Below are 18,967 nucleotides of genomic sequence, written 5' to 3'. Positions count from 1 at the left end.
GTTTGCCAACTTAAAGGCATCTAGAATTCTCAGTTTACACATGCAACAAACTACGTATGTCAAGACGATCTAAATGTTTCCAAAATCTTTCTAATCCACCTGCTTTCCATTTTGGGTTTTAGCTACGATAAAAGAGCAAAAATATTACTTTTAAATAAAGTTGGAAAATCTGAGAGGACTAACAGATTACACAAAGGAAAAAAAAAAAAAAAAAAAAAAAAAAAGATTTACATTCTGGTTATTAAGACATGTTTTAAGATAAATCAGTACCAAGTATAAGAAAACAAACTGACTTAGTTATATGTCAAATCCATTTAAATACTTTTTATTGATAATAAGCTAATTTACAGGCACTTCTTTGCTTTCACTGTTACTTATAGCGTACTTGTTCCTTGCGAAAGAAACCATTTTTTTCATACCACATTTCATATATAAGCAATTAAAATCGCCCTTTTTTGTGCTCTTGTGATGCAAACGTGAGCATATGAATCTCAGCGATATTGATTTTTCAAAAGTTTCTGCTTAAAAAAAGATTCTTCAACAATGAAACTAACAGCAAAACTATCGCAAGTTCGCAGTTATTTTTGTACCTCAGGAATTACCTGGCCTTGGGTTAACACCTGATAGCATCAAAATTTGTTCGCTTCTGCAGCTTTTAAGCTATATGAGTAAATTTCAGAAACATTCGAGCATTTAAAAACCAGTCATCTCCATCTGCAGACACTCTGAATTAAGGATGGCAAATTTAACTTTAGTTCGAGCACCGTAAAAAAAGGAGGGAGCTGAAAACAGCTAGTAGTACTTAGGCAATGAGATAATTTATATAGCGGCAACTTATATGCTAGAGGATGGAGACATGTCCTGAAATCAAGCCTTGACTGAAGATAATAACATAAAATCTCCACAAACTGATATCTTAGCATTATATCTAATTAAATATGAACAATAGTATCCTAAGTTTCAAAAGTTAAAAAAAATTATGCAACAACCTCTCTTCGTATGGCCTAGATCTTTGTTAAGTACAAACTCCTCATGATGCATAAATTTAATGAACTTTTATATTCTGTGAATATATTAAAAAGGATTGAGCTTATGAACTTCATAAACTGTAATAACCTACTCCAATATACCATTTTAAAAACATAAAAAAAAATGGTGTTTGTTTCTTGCGAAATTATTTTCTGTAGTCCATGAGTTCCTAGATTTTTAACTCAGTATTTTTCCATGTTCTTCACAAATGATCTGACCCCGTGGTCACTTATTATCCCCGTGGGCAGTGGAGTATATTAGTATAGTGTATTATAATATTTGTTACCAGTACTTATTATCTCTTGTTATTTTTGTTACATCCAAACCTCAATTTAATTTGTGAATCTCAAATTGTATTGCTATCTCATTGTGTACTAAATCTTTATTTTTTAATAAATACTGGATGCGGGGTGTACTGTAGGACTGCATGATGTACCATGACAGGTAAACTCTGGATCCTTTGGAGAGCTTCAGATGCTCACCTTCTGGGTGGAACTCAACCTTTTATTTCCATACCTCTCACACGGCTTACAGTTTCATTTTTTATTATTAAAGGGATAGTTAGTATGTGGAAGCATTACCAGTTGACTTACGGTACATTGCTGGTGTTCCCAGACTTTTACCTGTACCTGTCGGGGAAATCACGAGGTCCCAATGCAGGTGTTAAAGGAAAGTTAAATAAGCAAATCTTAACTATTAGCAAATCTTAACAGCGACATATAACCATAGAAAAATTACTGGTACTTTGACAGTACAAGGAGAATAGGCAAATCACAAGTAACGAAGTATTTTAATTACCAAATGGTTCAGAAGATTAGAAGTACAATGACACACAGCACAATCCATAAGTAAAAATGAGCTGCACAACATAGAAATTTTCGAATGATTTAATAATAATAATAATAAAAAGAAACAATATATTAGTCAGTTGTCTGAAAGCGATTTACAGAACCAACTGTAACGTAACAAGTCACAACAGAATACAAACTACGCAGCAGAATTATGGAACATACTGCAGTGCATGACATTAACATGCTCTGCTTTATTATGCTTTGGAGAAAGGCTAATGCGAAAACAATATAATAGCTCCAATAAACTCAATAACTGACAATTAAATGCATTAACAAGGCATGCTTGACTCTTTTTTTCCCCTTTAAAACACTGTTAGTTCTGTACCTATAAAAATGGTGAATGCACTCCATAAATGCATTCACTGTTTTTATATTTCATTATGTTATACCACATATTTATTAAAATGGTGTTATTCAGAATTGTAATTCTGAAGCCATGGACAGGGAATGCTCCCACCACGAAGTTAACGAGGTCACAGTGTTATGCAGACTAATTATAAATTGAAAAGAAGCCGCAAATAAATGGGATTCCTGCGATTACAAACTATTCTAATGCAATATATAATCTCTGACTTTTAGTAAAAGAATTCAGTTTCATGTAAAACTGTGAACAACATCAAAAATCAATTTTATTTTACTTACAGGTGGAACGATATTATACCTGCTAACAGCTTCGTGTTAACAGAATATTTATTAAAAATGTTTTAAGTTTAACAAAATTAAAACAAACAGCAATAACTTTGATTATATTCTGATAGGTAAAAAATAAAGGTAAAATTTCTGAAAGGTAAACTTTCTCACAAAAGGAGATTGCTGAATTTTAAAACCAATAAACTAGTCCACTGAAACTCCAGTACTTCCAAAAATACTAACTGACGACACAATAATTAACCAAATATTAAAAAAATTTTGCTCTAAAATTGAACACTTTCATAAAGAAATTAACCTGCTCAAATTACGCTTATTATCAATAAAATTACTTTACAAACTGTACCTTAGGTTTTGTTACTGATAATAGGAAATAGTTAAACCTGAAATGAAGATATTTACTGGACGTGTGACAATTATACATATGTAATATGCACAGCTATCTCCGTTATTATTCTAGTCCTACTGTACACACAACAAATGATTTTTTTTTTTTTGGTTAACTTACTTTTACATTCTTTCTTTCCATTTTGACTTTAAATTTACCATTTAAAAAATGTTTTGGAACTTTAAAAAAAGAAAAAAAAAAAGGGGCGTGGTTATTATGATTAATAAACTTACACTAAAACTTTACCACATTTCGCATAATTTCCGTTTAAAATTAACAACATACAATTCAGTTTTCACATCTGCCACCACCTAACTTGTACCTTACTCTTTGTAGCTTTTAAATTTCATTTGACATCGTTAAACCATGTTGTTGAAGGATTAAATTGCATGCAGTTATTTCACTAGACTTTTCTTTCGTTTTACTGATTTTTTGAGTCTTGTCTGTATTTATCAGTCCATTTATTTTATACTGTTGTTTTTAATTTATATATTTTGATATTTATAATATAATTTATATATGTCCCCCTACTGAATACATAGATGCTTACAATTAATTTTAGTGTAGTCTAATCGGTTAGACCAAATGGATGCGGCATTATAAAGCGCACTCCTTTTAGATGGCAAGGCTTGTTTTTCAAGTTTCCTGTATTACCAAACTTAATATTTAACCTTTGAACTTTTAAGCCTTTTGATTTTACATTGACTTTGATTTTAAGACTGCTTCTTCAACATCAGAACTCGACGTCTTTTGTACTATCTTACAATTTGCCACAAAAAGAAATTATGCCCTGGCCATTGCTTTGTCAAATTTTTCAATTGTTGGCAAAACTTTGACACTAAATGGATTTAGAAACTTTGGTCATATCAGGTAACCAACCACCTTATATCAGATTAATCCCATTTCATTCACATTAATTTGACAACATTTTGCTCCGCATTAATAATTTTTAATTAAATATTTTTCAGTTATTGTTTTCTTTCTTTCTATATAATTACTTAATAGTATAACTTAGTTTGCTTATGTTTTAAAGAGCATACCAGTAAGTTTACTCAGTAATAATGCAACTATTTTTATACATAGTTAATGCATTAGTTTATACATGTCTGCTCATGCGCGACTGCGTACCAGAAGAGGATAATCTTTGACGTGTTTTTTAAAACGGACCTTGGCTGAATCGTGGTGCCAAGGTGCATCTTTTTCGGCGCTAAACCGAAACTGTGAATGACAGCCTTGACAGAACTATTGCGGCAAGCAACTTTTCTTTAAATGATAATATGTTTCATATTAATAATGCATTTGCCTTGCATAAAAATTTTTACTTTTCAGCTTAATGAAAAACAAGATTTCGGCAGTCCACAGATTTCTCATCACTGCTTTAGCATGCTTTAATTTAAATCTGTTTGAGTAAGTTTATTCCGAATGACGTTTTTAAACAAAAAATGATTTAGAAATCCACCGAATGTAAGCACTAATTCAGCTCGTCGTTTGAGAATATTCGGGGAGATTCACGCTTCAAGAGATCTTCATAAAACTTTTAACAGCTATTCATAGAGAAAGTTCACCTCTAGCCTATCGTACAGAAAACTTACATAAAAGTTTACATTTTAAAACACGCTAGTGAAGCAATCACACCTTAGAATGCCACGGGCCGCCTGAACAGATACAGGAGGCAAGCTGTTTGACAGCAACATACAAAGTAAACGTTTGACAAAAGAACTCACAAACAAAACGAAACAAACATTGTATTTACCTCGTGCAAAGTAAGCGGTTTTTCTGGCTTCCTCTTGCAGTCAAACCTTCCGTAGATGGCGGCATATTTTCGTATTTCGTCCATCCTCCTGGGATCATCCTCCGGCATGTTCATCACATACTGCGAAGAGATAAAAAGGAGAAACTGATCAACAGAAATATCTCGCCACTTCATATTTAAAAAGAGCAGAAGCATCACTCCATTCGAGGCGCATGCGTCACAATTCGAGCCGTTTAATTTGTTTTTGGTTTCGAGACGCTCTGAAATATGCAGGTTGAGGAGCAGAACGTGAGTACCTCAGGGAAAAAAAGACATCCTTTCAGAAATTTCTACAGACACCTGCATGATACACTAAGCTAATTGGATTAAACAGAAAGCGCATTTAGGCCGATAATTCTCCAATCGGAATTAAATTTATGACATAGCAGGAACATAAATTTAATTTTTTTTAAATAGTTAATTATATCTAATTCTGTTACGAAAATTTAATATTGTAAACGCTAAGCGATAAAAATAATAAGCTTTTATGTATTTATATACATAAAAGCAATCTCTGCACATTTCCTCATTTCCCGAAGAGGCATCAGACATTTCAGGCTGAACTAACAATAAAGAACTTTAATACATTCCAAAGCTTTATATTTTGAAGTAAGAAAAAATTTTCAGTAATTGTGTAATATCTACTCTCAAATAAATAAGTAAGGAATTATTTGCCGTTGTTCTAAATGTGTATTTTACCCGTTTTCGCACTCTTCTGCATAGAAAAGCTCTTTTATCGCTCCTGTATAGCTTTGAAATATTTCATACATACTGTATTGGTAAAGCTAGATTAGATTAGGTTAAATTAATATTAAACTAACTGGCTGCAGCACAAATTAAAATGTGAGATGACATGAAAGAGTATACGCTAATACAATCGATTTTAACAGAAAAACATATTAATTGCTCATTCCAAACAAATACATTCATTCATAATTGCTTTATCTTTCATGATGCATGTTATATGTGCAGTTTAAGTAGAAAATACGATAACATTACACAAAAATTTTAACTTTTTTCTTATTTCAGAATAGACCTTCCCCTCCTTTATTTTTTCGGAGAGGAGTGTTCGTTCGAAAGTAGAAAAAATATTCCAAAACTTTACTTTCAGATCTGGTTGAAGCTATTTGTAAACTCATTTTCCTTCCAGGAAACGAAAAAATTTTTTTCTAGGAAATGAAGTTACTCTTAAAGAATATCGGGATGGAAAGCGAGGGTTCATACGATGGCCTTTATGGTCAGAACCAGCATAAGCCGAACCTCTGTAGCTAGGAAATCAAACAATATTACATCAAGGAAATTAGCATAAGAATTTCGTCAAAATGTTTTAAATGTTCACCTTTATGTTGACCTGGTATATCCGACAGATCACAGCGAAGCAAACATGAACTGACATCCTGTCTATGATTTCTTCGAGTTTAGCTGTACATTCACGCATGCGCAGCTTTCCCTTCCTTGAGTGGCTACGACTTAAGCCCTGTTCCACAGACATGAACGAAGCTAATGACTTTTACGCCTTATCACTATGGTAATTGTGGTAACTATATCACCGACTGCTTCTTTTTCACCTTCTTCACGAAACCTCCTTCTTCAGCTGCAGGAGATGATGAAACGATGAAAGAGCATTCGAGAGTAAAAATGATGAAGGAGGCATACGAATATAAACAACAGACGAGAAAACTCGAGAAGATTCCATTAAGAAACAAAACACATAGCTACTGGCGCCATCTATTAATGAAAAGTGAAAAGTTATGAAATAATTTCTTTAACAGCTGAGGATAAATTTGGACTGGAATTTGGATAATTAACTAGAACTGAAAGATTTTATGAATGTGAAATGCCTCTGTAAAACCTTCTAAATTTCATATTCATAAATTTCTCCTCTATTGTTTTAATTGGCATATGAGCACAGGGCTTCTCTTTCGTAATTTTCACTCCTGCAACTGAAGACGCACATTTTGTAGTTCAACCGTCGAAACTAGCACTGCACACTTATTAAAATTTACCACTGATTCCTCTTGTCTGAACGATCTAATAAAAGTGTCTTTGTTAAACCTATCATTTGGCCCAACGTCTCACACGGGTTTAGAATGAATTAACTAGACTCCAGAGGAGACTAGGACGGACAACTTGATCAACATAGCAGCGGTATCATTTATGAGATGACAGTAGAATTCGGGTGTGGAGTACACTCTGTAAGGTCAAGGGCACAGCTGTGTCAACAAGACACCCTTCAAGTTTGAGGTGACTCTATGATGATGCAAAGTTTTCATGGCATATTGACGATTTAGGACTTCTGAACTTACTACAGATACTTACTAAATGGAACCACTATGTTCAGCAGCTGCTTAATGACCATTTGCAGCCCTTCATGAACTTCATATACAAAGAGGATGATATGTTCCAGGATGACTATGCATCGAGTAACCGGATAAGACTTGTTCGCGACTGGTTCCAGAAGCATTTCGGACTATTTGTCAGTAACCACATTTATCAGATAGGAATGCAGTGGAACACTTACGTGATATCATGCAGAGTTTATTCTTGCACAAGATATAGCACCTACAAGAACGAATTTATTTTGGGCAGGTATTCAGAAGACATAATTCAGCATTCCTCTAGAAAAATTTCGCTGAACACGCCACAACAGTCGCCGTATTTTAAAGGATGCCAAACAGAATACTAAATAGGAATTTCACGGCTTTTGGTATTTGAATTAGATTATTTGATTACGGAAAAGCACTCAAGGATTACCCATCCAGGAGAAAGGATACATTCATGAAGGACTTTTTTCCACGGGAAACTTCTACACGGCAAAAGGTGGCCCTTTTGTCATTTAAATATGTGTGTTTACGTATATATTCTTCATAGTTTGCTCTTCCTCAGAAGCTAGGTTTTCTACCTTTTGCTGCTAATAAAAGTTGTTAGAAAGATTTTTTTTTTTTTTTTTACTATTATGAACAGTATTTTCGAAGTATGATTCAGGGAAACAAACGTTTAGTAATTAGGTTTTTATTCATATTACCATCAAGTGTTTTCCTCCGGTCAGACACACGTCTATGCAGTATTCGAATTCGGTCCACACTTGTGCTGTTAATGCCCATAAATATGTATTGGCAATACGATCCTTGAGCTGAAGTTCTCTGAAAGCGAGGGCATGTAAATAGAATCTTAAATACACGCCTAAAGAAAGAAATCCGTGTGTTCTAGAGATCGCGGAATCCACGCGAAAAGTATTAAATCATCGTTAGTGCATCGCGCAGCTCAGCGATATGGGAGTTCTTCACTGTGATACTCATGCGAATTTTAAAACGGAGGTCTAAACTTGGATATTTAGAGTTCAGTTTCGTGTGTCACGCATTATTTTATGTGTACTATTTTTTTAAACATAGTGTTTTTAAACTCGATGAATAATTTATAATCATCTTGTACTGTTCGAATTACATTTTTCCACTTCTTAAACCACATTCGTATAAAAATTAAAAGAACGGCTATAAAAACTCATGTAGCTTGAATGAATTTACAGCTAAGGACAAGGAACTTGCACAAGACCTTTATTTTGTCATGCCCGACATAATTTCAAAATACAGAATTGCCTATTTGCATAATATAAGTTTGAATAAGAACTAAGGAAGTGTGATATAAAGTGGTGTAGGGAAACGTATTATTACTTTTTTGAGATTCACAGAAAAAATTAACAAGTTGCGTGGTCACCCCTGCGAGAAATGCAAGATTTAAAGCGTTTTCCCATGCTGTGTATTAGATTATCCAAGAAACTCTGTGGAATTTCCAAGAAAGTGCTTGGTGGGGGTTGCAGTGGTGCAATTCGGCGTATAGTGTGTCCTACATTTATTCTATTGGATTTAAATCCGAAAAATATGCGTGCCTATTTATTCACGAGATTCCTTCGCCCTCAAGATAATCGGTCACTAGTACAGTGCGATGGGTATGAGCATTACCGCCAATTAGAAGAAAGTTATTACCGATTGCACCCCTAAACAATCTGACATAAGAACCTCACGTCTGCATAATTCAGCGTTCATAGTTGTACTGGTCAAAATCGTGTAGGTCACTGCTGTCATTCAGAATGTTACCTAAACATTCCATGATTTCACCACCTCTGTACCAGCGTCTTTCACAGATGTTTTTAGGCTTATTGCGAGTGTTAAGCTCTCTCCATATTATAACAATTCTGGAATTACTCTCCAAGCATAAATGAGCCTCATCAGTAAAGAGAACTTGGCTCAAAGCCGCAGTACTCCAGTCAAGACCATCTCTGTGCCACTGCAACTGGATGGAATTCACAATCCGAGTTAGTAGAAGGAAAAAAAACTATGTTTTTATTATACAGCCTTGTTTTATGCAGAATGTCACTCACAGTATATATGGATAGTCGAGTTACTGTAGGTGAAGCCTTACAGTCTGCGCTGACTTCAGTTGTCAATTTCTTTTAACAATTGTTGCTAAATAATAGTCCTGAGAGTCTGTTGTGGCACGTTTTCGACCTTGATCTGGCTGTCCATATGCATCATGAGTATCTTTAAACCGTTTCTGGTTTCTTGATGTGATGCTTTTCGCTACTTTTAGGTCTTTACAGACCTGCGTCAGTTTCTGTCCTGCTTTCATTGTCCCAACTGCACGCCATTTCTCCCACTCAATCAAATGTCTTTTCAACGAAATTTTCGACTTTTCACACGCGAAAACTTTATTCACCTACTCGTGCAATCCTTTAAATTAGAATATGAAGCACCTCCTTGCACTTCTCTCCACAAGTGTCGAAAGAACGGGAGAACATTTTTTTTCCCCCTATGTAGTAACGTGTACCTTCAGCTAACAACCATCTTTCACTGGAATTCATTTAAAGAAATCAACATAAAGCCCCTTTTTATAGCTATTCCTTTAATTTTTCCCGCCAGTGTGTTAAAAGGGTTCGTATCTCCAAGAATCAAATTTCCATGTTATTTTCTTTACTAGTAGAAAATTTCGCGGTTCCATTCTTAATAACTTTACACCAAATTAAAATTTTGGGAGGGAATTTATAGTATTTCTTTTCAGCATGGTTTCACATACAAAAATAAAATTAATATAACTTGAAATTTCACATTACAGAATATGTACCCTATGACATAAAATGAGATATAAGTAAATCTGTCACTTAATCCATTGTTGATTTATTTAACCTTCTTTACTGAAAAAATTATCAAAGGAGCTCTTTCGATTGCTGAACTGGATTTCGTTGTAACTTTACACTCTCTTCTAGAGCTGTCTACTTTCATTCATCATTTCAACCAAAATTAATCCTCCGTATGGGCGCATATATGCGTCCAGCAAAAACCACCGGTGTGGCCGATGGTCGCATATGTGTATAAGACGCAAGCCATTGTTTTAAACTATGGACGCAAATGCGTGCTCGGCGAAAGCTTTGGCTGTTTACTGCTGTCTCATATATATTTTTTATCGTATATGTCCAACACTTGATACCTCGTTCGTTGCTTAATAATGAGAGAAACTAAAATCTCATTTATTTGGTCAGTCATTCTGCGGCTACACGTCGCTCACGCGAAGCGCTTCACCTTAAGAGCAGTTAGCAGTCAAAGGTGTTAAACCGAACAGTTTTAAGTAAAAAGGTAGCACCGGGAATATGAGAATGCGCATGCCAAAGCGAATTCCTCAAACTTCGAAAAAAGAAATCTATCTTCATCTGGAAGATACCCTCATCTCGTACTTTTAATTCAAAATCAATAGTTAAAATAATACTGTAATAAACAAAGTTTATTACAGTTTAAATGTCTAGTAAATTTATTATAAAATAAAAAAAAGTTTCAAATAATTCATAAGAGTACTTAGAATTATGGTTACATAAATAGTTGACGAAAACTAGGTTCAAAACCCCACTAAATAACTTCACCACAATGCATAATTTCATAATCCTTTTTAAAGCTTATCATCTTCTTTTCCAAGTCCTTACTGCTCAGCATTCACTATCCTTGCGAAATGATATATTATATATTCTTTATATGGGATCTGCAAGCAATGAGTGAATATGCCGGGGCAATTTTAGATATTTATTGCATTTGCACTGCATCAAATTGTTAATTAAAATTCAAAACAAAATGCAAAAAAAAAAAAAAAAAAAAAAAAAAAAGGAGATAATATTTAAATAGTTTCCAAAGCATTTACAGAAGTGAATCTTGTAGAGTCAGTAGGTTTATTTCAGAGCACGAAACATGAAAAATCAGCAAAGCTCTCGCCAGCATTCGAACATCTGACTTCCCGATCACATACCACGAAGGCACGAGGGATGTAGACTGGTGAACACTGAAAATGGATATCACTGCGAACATTTGGTCATGGTTTTAGAATGATTGATAATTTGTATCTTATTTTCTTTTGGAATCAAATGAGCGCTTTCATACTAATTGCAGCAAGAAATGCGAAGGGCTTAATTTATTATAATTCATGTAAATACAGAAGTATCTAATGTTTTTATAATCAAGTGAATGTTTAAATGTTTATTTTAAAAATATTAAGTTAACTTCCTAAGCTCGCCCCTACTGCTCAATTGCTTCTTAACCCCCTCGGCCAGACCGTCTCAACGCCCACACTGGGAAACTATGGTTTAATACATAAGAAAAATTCAACGAAAATATTTAGCAGATTGTAGACTCTGAAATTCTACAGCTAAACTCTGACTTGAATCCTAAAAAAGCACAAATTTGCGTACATAAAAATTACACCTACAGTTTTACGGATACGAAGAAAGTTAAAACGTACAAAAATGGGAGAAAAAAACTTTTAGGGAGAGAAGACTAAAAAAGTCACGATACAAACTCACCTTCTCACTGTTGGCAACTGGGAATAGAGCGGATGGGTGGACACGTGTTCCCTTTTTACGATCGCGCAAAGAAGATTTATGAAGTCGATTTTGAAGATTAGCCATTAAAACTAAAGCGCCTCAGTAATCGGGCTTTGCGTATGAATCGTGCCAGAAATTATTAAGATAAAAAATAATCAGGGCAGGGACAATAAAGGGATCGATAGCTTCCTAACATTAGCATCGCGTGACTACTTTTTACGTTATATGCTCTGACTCCATACGTGGGGGACTGTGCAAAAACAGGTCTTTGCGCACAGAATCAAAGGACACAGAAATAGTTAAAAAAAATAATAACAATTAAAAAGCTTATAATAAAGTTCAAAATAACAACGGCTTCGGCTGAGAATCCAGATTAGCGTTCCAGAAAACTGACGGGAAATTTTTCTTTTCCATTTTTTAATCCTTTCCCCCCCCTTTTTTTTCACAGCAGCGATTCATATTCAGGCGCAGAAAAAATTGGAGACAGGGAGAGAGGATGGAAAAAAAGAATGTAAACCTGGAGAATAAAAGAGAAAACCCAGAGCTACACATGATTCGGAAACGCTCGTTATTATTTATTCATTTAATGAGCTTTTTTTCCCCCGAATTTCATTTTCTCCTTCCTTTCCATTTGCATTCCCAGCTCTTCCGGTTTATTTGTACCGGTCTCTTGCACTCTTCCAGTCTTCTTTCTCTCTCTCATACATTAGGTAAATCTGTAAACTGCATCGCCCTTCAATGTAGCACATATACAGATATTATTGTATATATATATAATACAGATATTATTGTATAATGTGTATATATATTGGTGAATACCCTTAGCACAACAGGTTTTTAAAGCATTTAGTTTATCGATAATCCCATAAGGCTCAAATTGTTATCAATTAGCTCAGTGGCTCACAAAGCCTTTTTACTCCATCACCCAGCCTTGTTATTTAAATGCAGTATTCCAAATAATAGTTAAAATTGAACAATGAATCTTAGTCTTTTGTAAGGTGATTATAAATTTATAAATTACAGATAAAGGGATAATTTTAATATAAGAAGTAATTAATACAAGTAATAATTAATATAATTAATAATTAGTAATTGATATAATTACTAATTAGTATAATTATTAATTGGTTTGATTTAGGCAAAGCACTCGAGGGCTATCTGCCTAAGGAAGGGATGCCTTCGTGGAGCACATTTTAAGGGAAACTGGGTCGTATTCACTTTATACATGGGGAAAACCACGAAAACGCCCATGCAGCCAGTCCGTTCGCCGGAATTTCAACCCCGGACCGAATTACCAGTGTTAGCGATTTCACCGCTTGCCTTCTAGTGGGCAATTATTGTAAGGATTAAGCAATTTATACATATAAGGATTAATTTATAGTCACTGTTTAAATACGTTTAGCAGTATGCACCGTGTCCATTAAAGCCTAGTCTACCACAATACCTAGTCTTTATTATCGCAACCGGTGATTTTAGGTATATACTTCGGGCCACAAAAATGTGTTAAATGACATGAAGATACATAAGACATAAAGTAAGAAATTTAGAACTCATGTCAAAGCTAGCCTTTCTCACCATTCGCAAAAGTATGTGCAAGAATGATTCCTTACCTTCTCCAGCAGCAGTTAATTACCATTCCCACTTAAGCACGTCCCCTCCACGTCATCCAGATGAGTTCATTGAAAAATATGGGGATGGTTATAATGCTTTGGTTCGTCAGTATTATACGTTATTTGCCCTGAGAATTTTTCTAACAATTTGATTTTAGCAAATGTGAAGTTGAACAACCTCTCCAAAACACTGAAATTCTCCAGCTAGGTCCCAGCCCTACTGGTTGAGAACCCATCTGATATTTGATTAAAGTAAATCGCATGAGGGCTATCTGCTAAGGAAGGGATGTTTTATATGTCTTCACGGAGAAATTTCTACAAGATAAATTTAAAATATCAAGCAAGTGAAGTCTATCAAGCTTTAAGAGCATGAAATATGTAAAAATTTTAACTATGTCTTCGCCGAGGTTCGAACGACGGATCTTCCAATTTACTAGCTGGACATGCTACTACTTACGACAAGACAACACAACACGCACGCTGGAATGTGGTAATTCTTTGTATTCTACCGCAATTATAGGGCGAACAGCACAAGACCCAGTCAACCAAATCCAAACGGTCACGAATTAATGCCCACCGCATTTTAATTCGCTCGTCATAGTACAGTTTATTAAGATTTTTAAAACCATGAAATGGGAAGAATAAACAGTGACTTCACCGGGATCTGAACCACGAATTATCCAACTCCTAGCTGGATTTGATAAACACTTACGCTACGACAGGATGCACGGAGCAATGGGGTAATTCCTTACAGACAGAAAATAAGCTAAAATATGAGAACAGCCTTATGAAGAGGGGAAAATTCTTCTCTCTTCTTTATTAAGAAATCAAAATGATTACAGCAATAAATATGAGTAAGTAGAGAATAAATTAGATTGAAAAAGCAATCAGTGTGCCAGATGTGTGTTAGTTTGCTTACATTAATACGGCAAAACACACGACGGGTTCTCTGCCTATGGACAGGGGACACTTATAAAGAACTTTCTAAGAAAAACTGGATACGGATATTATAGCTACACAAAGGTGTCGAAAACACTTCTCGAAACCTACATTTCAGGAACTATTAAAATAACTTTTACCTTTATGCACTAGAGCACAGCTCTATTATATAAAGAGTATTTCGGAAATGAAAACGTTCAATTACTTCTCTTGTCTTCTACCTGTTACCAAAATGAGCGTGCATACTTTTGGCTTTTGCATATTAAATGAACAGCAACACTTTTAATCCTTGAGAAGTTCAAATACCTACCATGACTTGTTACCCCAGAATTCTCAGCATGGTTCACCATTCTCAACGTGCTTAGCTATTAGTGGAGATAATATCCTTCCACTGCATTTTATAACGTATTTTGAATGCTTGCTACTTAATTTACTTCGCCTTTCCGTACAGTTTCAACAGATGCCCTAATGACTTCCTCAACGATTCCGATTTCAAGCTTGTTATAAAGCACATCATATAAGCGAATATTTTGCTCCGTCTCCATCAAGCCCGACCAAAAGCCGAGTGGTTAAGACCGATAAATACTGGGAGTTCAACTTAGATTTGATAGCAAGCAAATGAGCAGGCTACATGATAGGTTTTCTTGGTTTTCAGATTTGAAAAAACCATTACGGAAAATAAGCATACTGTTAAGGTATCAAGGAAAGGAAGCACTACAAAAAAAAAAAAAAAAAAAAAAAAAAAAAAAAAAAAAAAAAAAAAATTCCTTTGCTGGTTTTACTACGGAATGGTGCAGTTAAAACAAGACGGAAAGGAAATGGGAGAAAAAGAGGCGTAAATTTATGCGGGGGCACCTAAGTCTTTTAAGTGCTTAGGGCCTTTAAAAGTCGTAATTCGACACTAATGGTTTGAGCTACGTGTAACGTGAATAGAAGCCAGTTTCCCTTACAAACTCCTCCATGGAGTCATCTCTCTCCTAAGCAAAGATCTTTCGTGTGCTTTGACATATTCATTCAACTAACCCAATCTCCATCAATTTCAACTGAAATAGTTAAAAATAATATTAAGGAAAAAATTCCATGTTACATATACAGCATTTAGGAGTTTTATACGTTAATTGATTTAGAGATTATTTTAATTCACTCATTTCTTTTCATTCAGCTCTGCGACTGTTTCTTTTGGATGATAATAGTATTAATATAGTACGCTTTACAAATACTGCGTCTTCCTTCGAAACGTGGGGCATCTTTGGCAATTTCAATATTCACTTAACCTTTTTAAGCCACTCAGACAGGCACGCCGGTGCGTGTCTCGCCTCATTCCAATTAGCTTCAGGCATGCTGCACCGCCATCTAGCGAAATTTCTAACACTCCTCTCCCTAAACTATTCAGTATTCCACTGCCTGAGTTGCAAGCCTCGCAGTCCATCATGATGGTTAAATCTCTGGAAAGGGGAAGGAGAAAAAAAATGAAGAGAGAGAGGCCCCAAAAAAATTCCACAATTTTTTTCATCCCTTCTGTTCTGTCTCTCTTGCTTTTTTTTTTTTTTTTTTTTAAAGCGCGCCATCCTCTCGCTCTTCCTTTTTTATCATCTGCGAAGTAAAAAATGGGCGCAGTGTCATTGTTTTCATTTTTTATAAACTCCCCCTCTCCCGCTGTCGTCGTACCTTTTTTTTTTCTTTTTTTTTTTTGGTCATTTAGTTTGAAAGAGTAAAAAGGAATGGCAGAGCAGCGAAGGAGGTATAAAACTCTACAATACGCGACGCAACCTGTTCTTCGGTCGCAATAACATTTCAAAGCGAATATAAGAGGGGGAGGCGGAACTGCAAAGCCAGTTCTGATAATCGAATTACTGTAGTTGATTCCCTCCCCCTGGGGTGCAGTTTTGCACATTACTTTTACTAAAAAAGTGTTCGAGGATATATTCCTCTCCTGCAACAAATTGCAAAAAATCTGCAAAACATTTTAAGTTTTGCAAAACATGGAAAATGATGTTTTATTTTCAAAGAAATTACTATCACATATCGTATGGCTTCAGCGATGATACTACTAAATCCACAAAGAAACATTTGTAATTGCATCGCAATTTTTCAAAACTGTAAAAGAATGTTCATTGAAATACAGTTTTGTTTCATTCAAGTGTCTACTTAAGGACAAGCAATGATTCAATGATATTAACGAGACTTTGATCTCTTCAAAAGACTGAAACTCTCATTAATGGCCGAGCGGATAACACTGCTGAACCACTAGCAGCGTTACAAGGGTTCGAATACTAGCGAATGGGCTCATTAATAAAGCCTGCTCAGTTTTTCCCGCGTGAAATGTGAATGTGAGCTAGTTTTTTCGAGAAAGCAGCCCTAACAGCATATCTTAGGCAGACAGCCGATGTGTGCCTTGCTATATTCCGAGTACAACCAATCAAAAGACAGAAAATAAAAATTTGGAATTGTGGAAAATAAAATTATATGAAACCATTATCAGGGCTAGCTTTCCAGAAAATGTTTCAGAAAAATAAAAGCGTGTACTAAAATAATTATTTTGGGCATGATATGACAAGCTAACTACTTATTTATTGCACACAGCCAAGACCGCAAATATAGTAAGGGCCTCGCTATGACTTCATGTATCAACTGAAAAGCATCTTTCAGTGCAGCAATTACACTCTTATGTTTCGAAAACATTTAAATTCTATTTGAATTTTCTTTTTAGCATAATGATATCTCAATTCCGGTTACGTAGCTGGCTTTGTAATTGGGATGCATAATTTCTATAGCTGAAGAGCGACGCCTTTTAGGTGCAGATGATTACATAAAATTAATTATTATGCTAAAGCAGTTGAGTGATATTTTTAACGCTTTTTGAGAGGACCTCTGCTTATATTCACTTTACTCGTGAGTAAAAGGACGAAACTCTCAAGCAAGTTAGTCTATTTGGTGCGAACCGAAATTGCGACGAACAGTTCAGTAGTCGTATGACACCTGGCCATTGTTAGTCCTGGAAGACCAATGGGTGGGAGATCAATGAGTTTTAATAGGTATTACTCATTAAGCGCAAAATCCACAGTGGAAGGTATACAGAGAAATCCCACCACATATTAGCATGCCAGTAAACGGCCCTACCCATTAAATGAATAATTTTTATATTTTAGATAGTAGAACAAACCATGTGTCACTGATATACAGATAGAACGTATTTAGTACATCTTCCTGACGGTACCAAACAGAAGTTTGAATTCCTAAGTAAATTTCCATCAGTCGGTCATTTTTCATTAACCGAGGACGAAAAACTGCATTTGAACACGATTTGATCAGCTTGACTGCAAACAGAGACATAAATTTTACTGCGAAATATTTTATTATAATTTAAAAATGGAAAGCTGGCAGCAAAGGCAGCCCCTTCGGCTTGGTTTGAACTACCAGCGTTCAGCGATTTCACCGCTCTGCCATTGATGAGCCATTCATTGGCCCCTTCTCCTATGGCCTCCTCCTTCATGGCCTGAGCCATTCATGTCCGCTAAGGCTAAGAAGGGGCTCATGATGCCATTCATGAGAGGAGCCCCTTCTCATGAATGGAGAAAGCATTCATGTGTATGAATGAAATATTCTTGTGGAATGAACGCACTTCAAATTTGTAAATACCAAAATCCTCTTAAAACGCTAGTGGTAGAGAAGAAAGGTAAGAAGCTACTCGAGTCTTAGCCTGGGCAGCTCTCGGTTAAAATTGATATGCAGTTTAGGTAGATACCTTTGCATAAATTAAATAATCCAAACTGACATTTTATTATTATTATTACTGACGTAAATTATTATTACTGAGAACCAGATATAATCACAAAGCAACAAGGGAAACAAATGACAATTTTCTCGTAAACTAATATATACATATAAATATCATACAGTCAAACGATTTGGGGGGGAGGGGGATGGAGCGGACCTTGAAATATTAATTGCGCTACTGGCGATAACTGAACTCGAACATCTCCAGCCGTTATCTAGATTACTTCGGCCACTACACCACAACAGCACATAAAGATTAGATTTAAAGAATACGAAGGCTATTTTCCTAAGAAAGAGATGTCTTTGCAGAGGACTTTTCAAAGGAAACTGCGTCGTAATTACTTTGCACATGGGGTAAACCATGAAAATACAATGTAACGAGTTCGGTCACCAGGTTTTGAGCCTGGGTCAAATTACTAGCGTTAAGCGTCTGACCCGCTCGAAGCCACTGGATGTAAGAACACGGGTAGAATTTACGGGGGTAAGAATATAGTCGCTAGGACTTATGCAGTAGAATATCATTAAAAATAAACTGTGCGCTAAAACACGTGTTTTCCAATAGCTAGCCGCTGTGCCGATCATCATAGCATTTTAATTGTTTATTGCAAGATAAATACTTACTAGGACATGTGCGGAAAGAATATCTTCCCTTATTATGTTTTAGTCGAAGACGTTAGTGCTTTAATACTTGTAAAAAGTAATCGGAAGAAAAAAAAAAAAAAAAAAGGGAATCAGTAAAGCAAGGTAAAAAGCCTTATGGGGTTCTGTCTGTAGAAAAACATTGGCCTGTGGGAATTTCAAACATGACAGACGCTCTAAATCAGTCTTAATAATTATAATCCTCTCAATATCCTCTATAACATCAAGCACACTGCCCCCTACTGCTTTCCTGCCTACGCTTTTCAGAGAGAGAGAGCCACTAAAATCAATATGTAAATTAGCCAATCCATAGCTATCTCTAAGAAATGTGCACGGTGCACTGACGGGAGGGGTAGAAGACAAAAAATGACTAAAAAAAACGGCGAAAAAAGAATACGAAGTGTCTAAAAAAGTAAACAGAAAGAAATAAATGGAAAG

The 18,967-nt window shown here is 35.3% G+C and overlaps 1 protein-coding gene across 8 annotated transcripts in view; it reads right to left on the bottom strand.

Moving 5' to 3' along the window:
• Nucleotides 1–18,967, bottom strand: part of LOC118186187 (uncharacterized) — a 153,182-nt gene that overhangs the window by 38,483 nt on the left and 95,732 nt on the right. For all 8 annotated transcript variants that reach the window (XM_035356252.2, XM_085809681.1, XM_035356256.2 and 5 more), the window contains one exon: nucleotides 4,670–4,789. In XM_035356252.2, the coding sequence (XP_035212143.1) occupies nucleotides 4,670–4,789 (120 nt within the window). The remainder of the gene's footprint in view (nucleotides 1–4,669; nucleotides 4,790–18,967) is intronic.

The sequence above is a fragment of the Stegodyphus dumicola genome, chromosome X2, assembly GCF_044657685.1.
Source record: "Stegodyphus dumicola isolate Sdum_Otavi_A_Nest chromosome X2, ASM4465768v1".
NCBI lineage: Eukaryota > Metazoa > Arthropoda > Arachnida > Araneae > Eresidae > Stegodyphus > Stegodyphus dumicola.
This window is presented reverse-complemented; position numbering and strand designations above follow the sequence as displayed.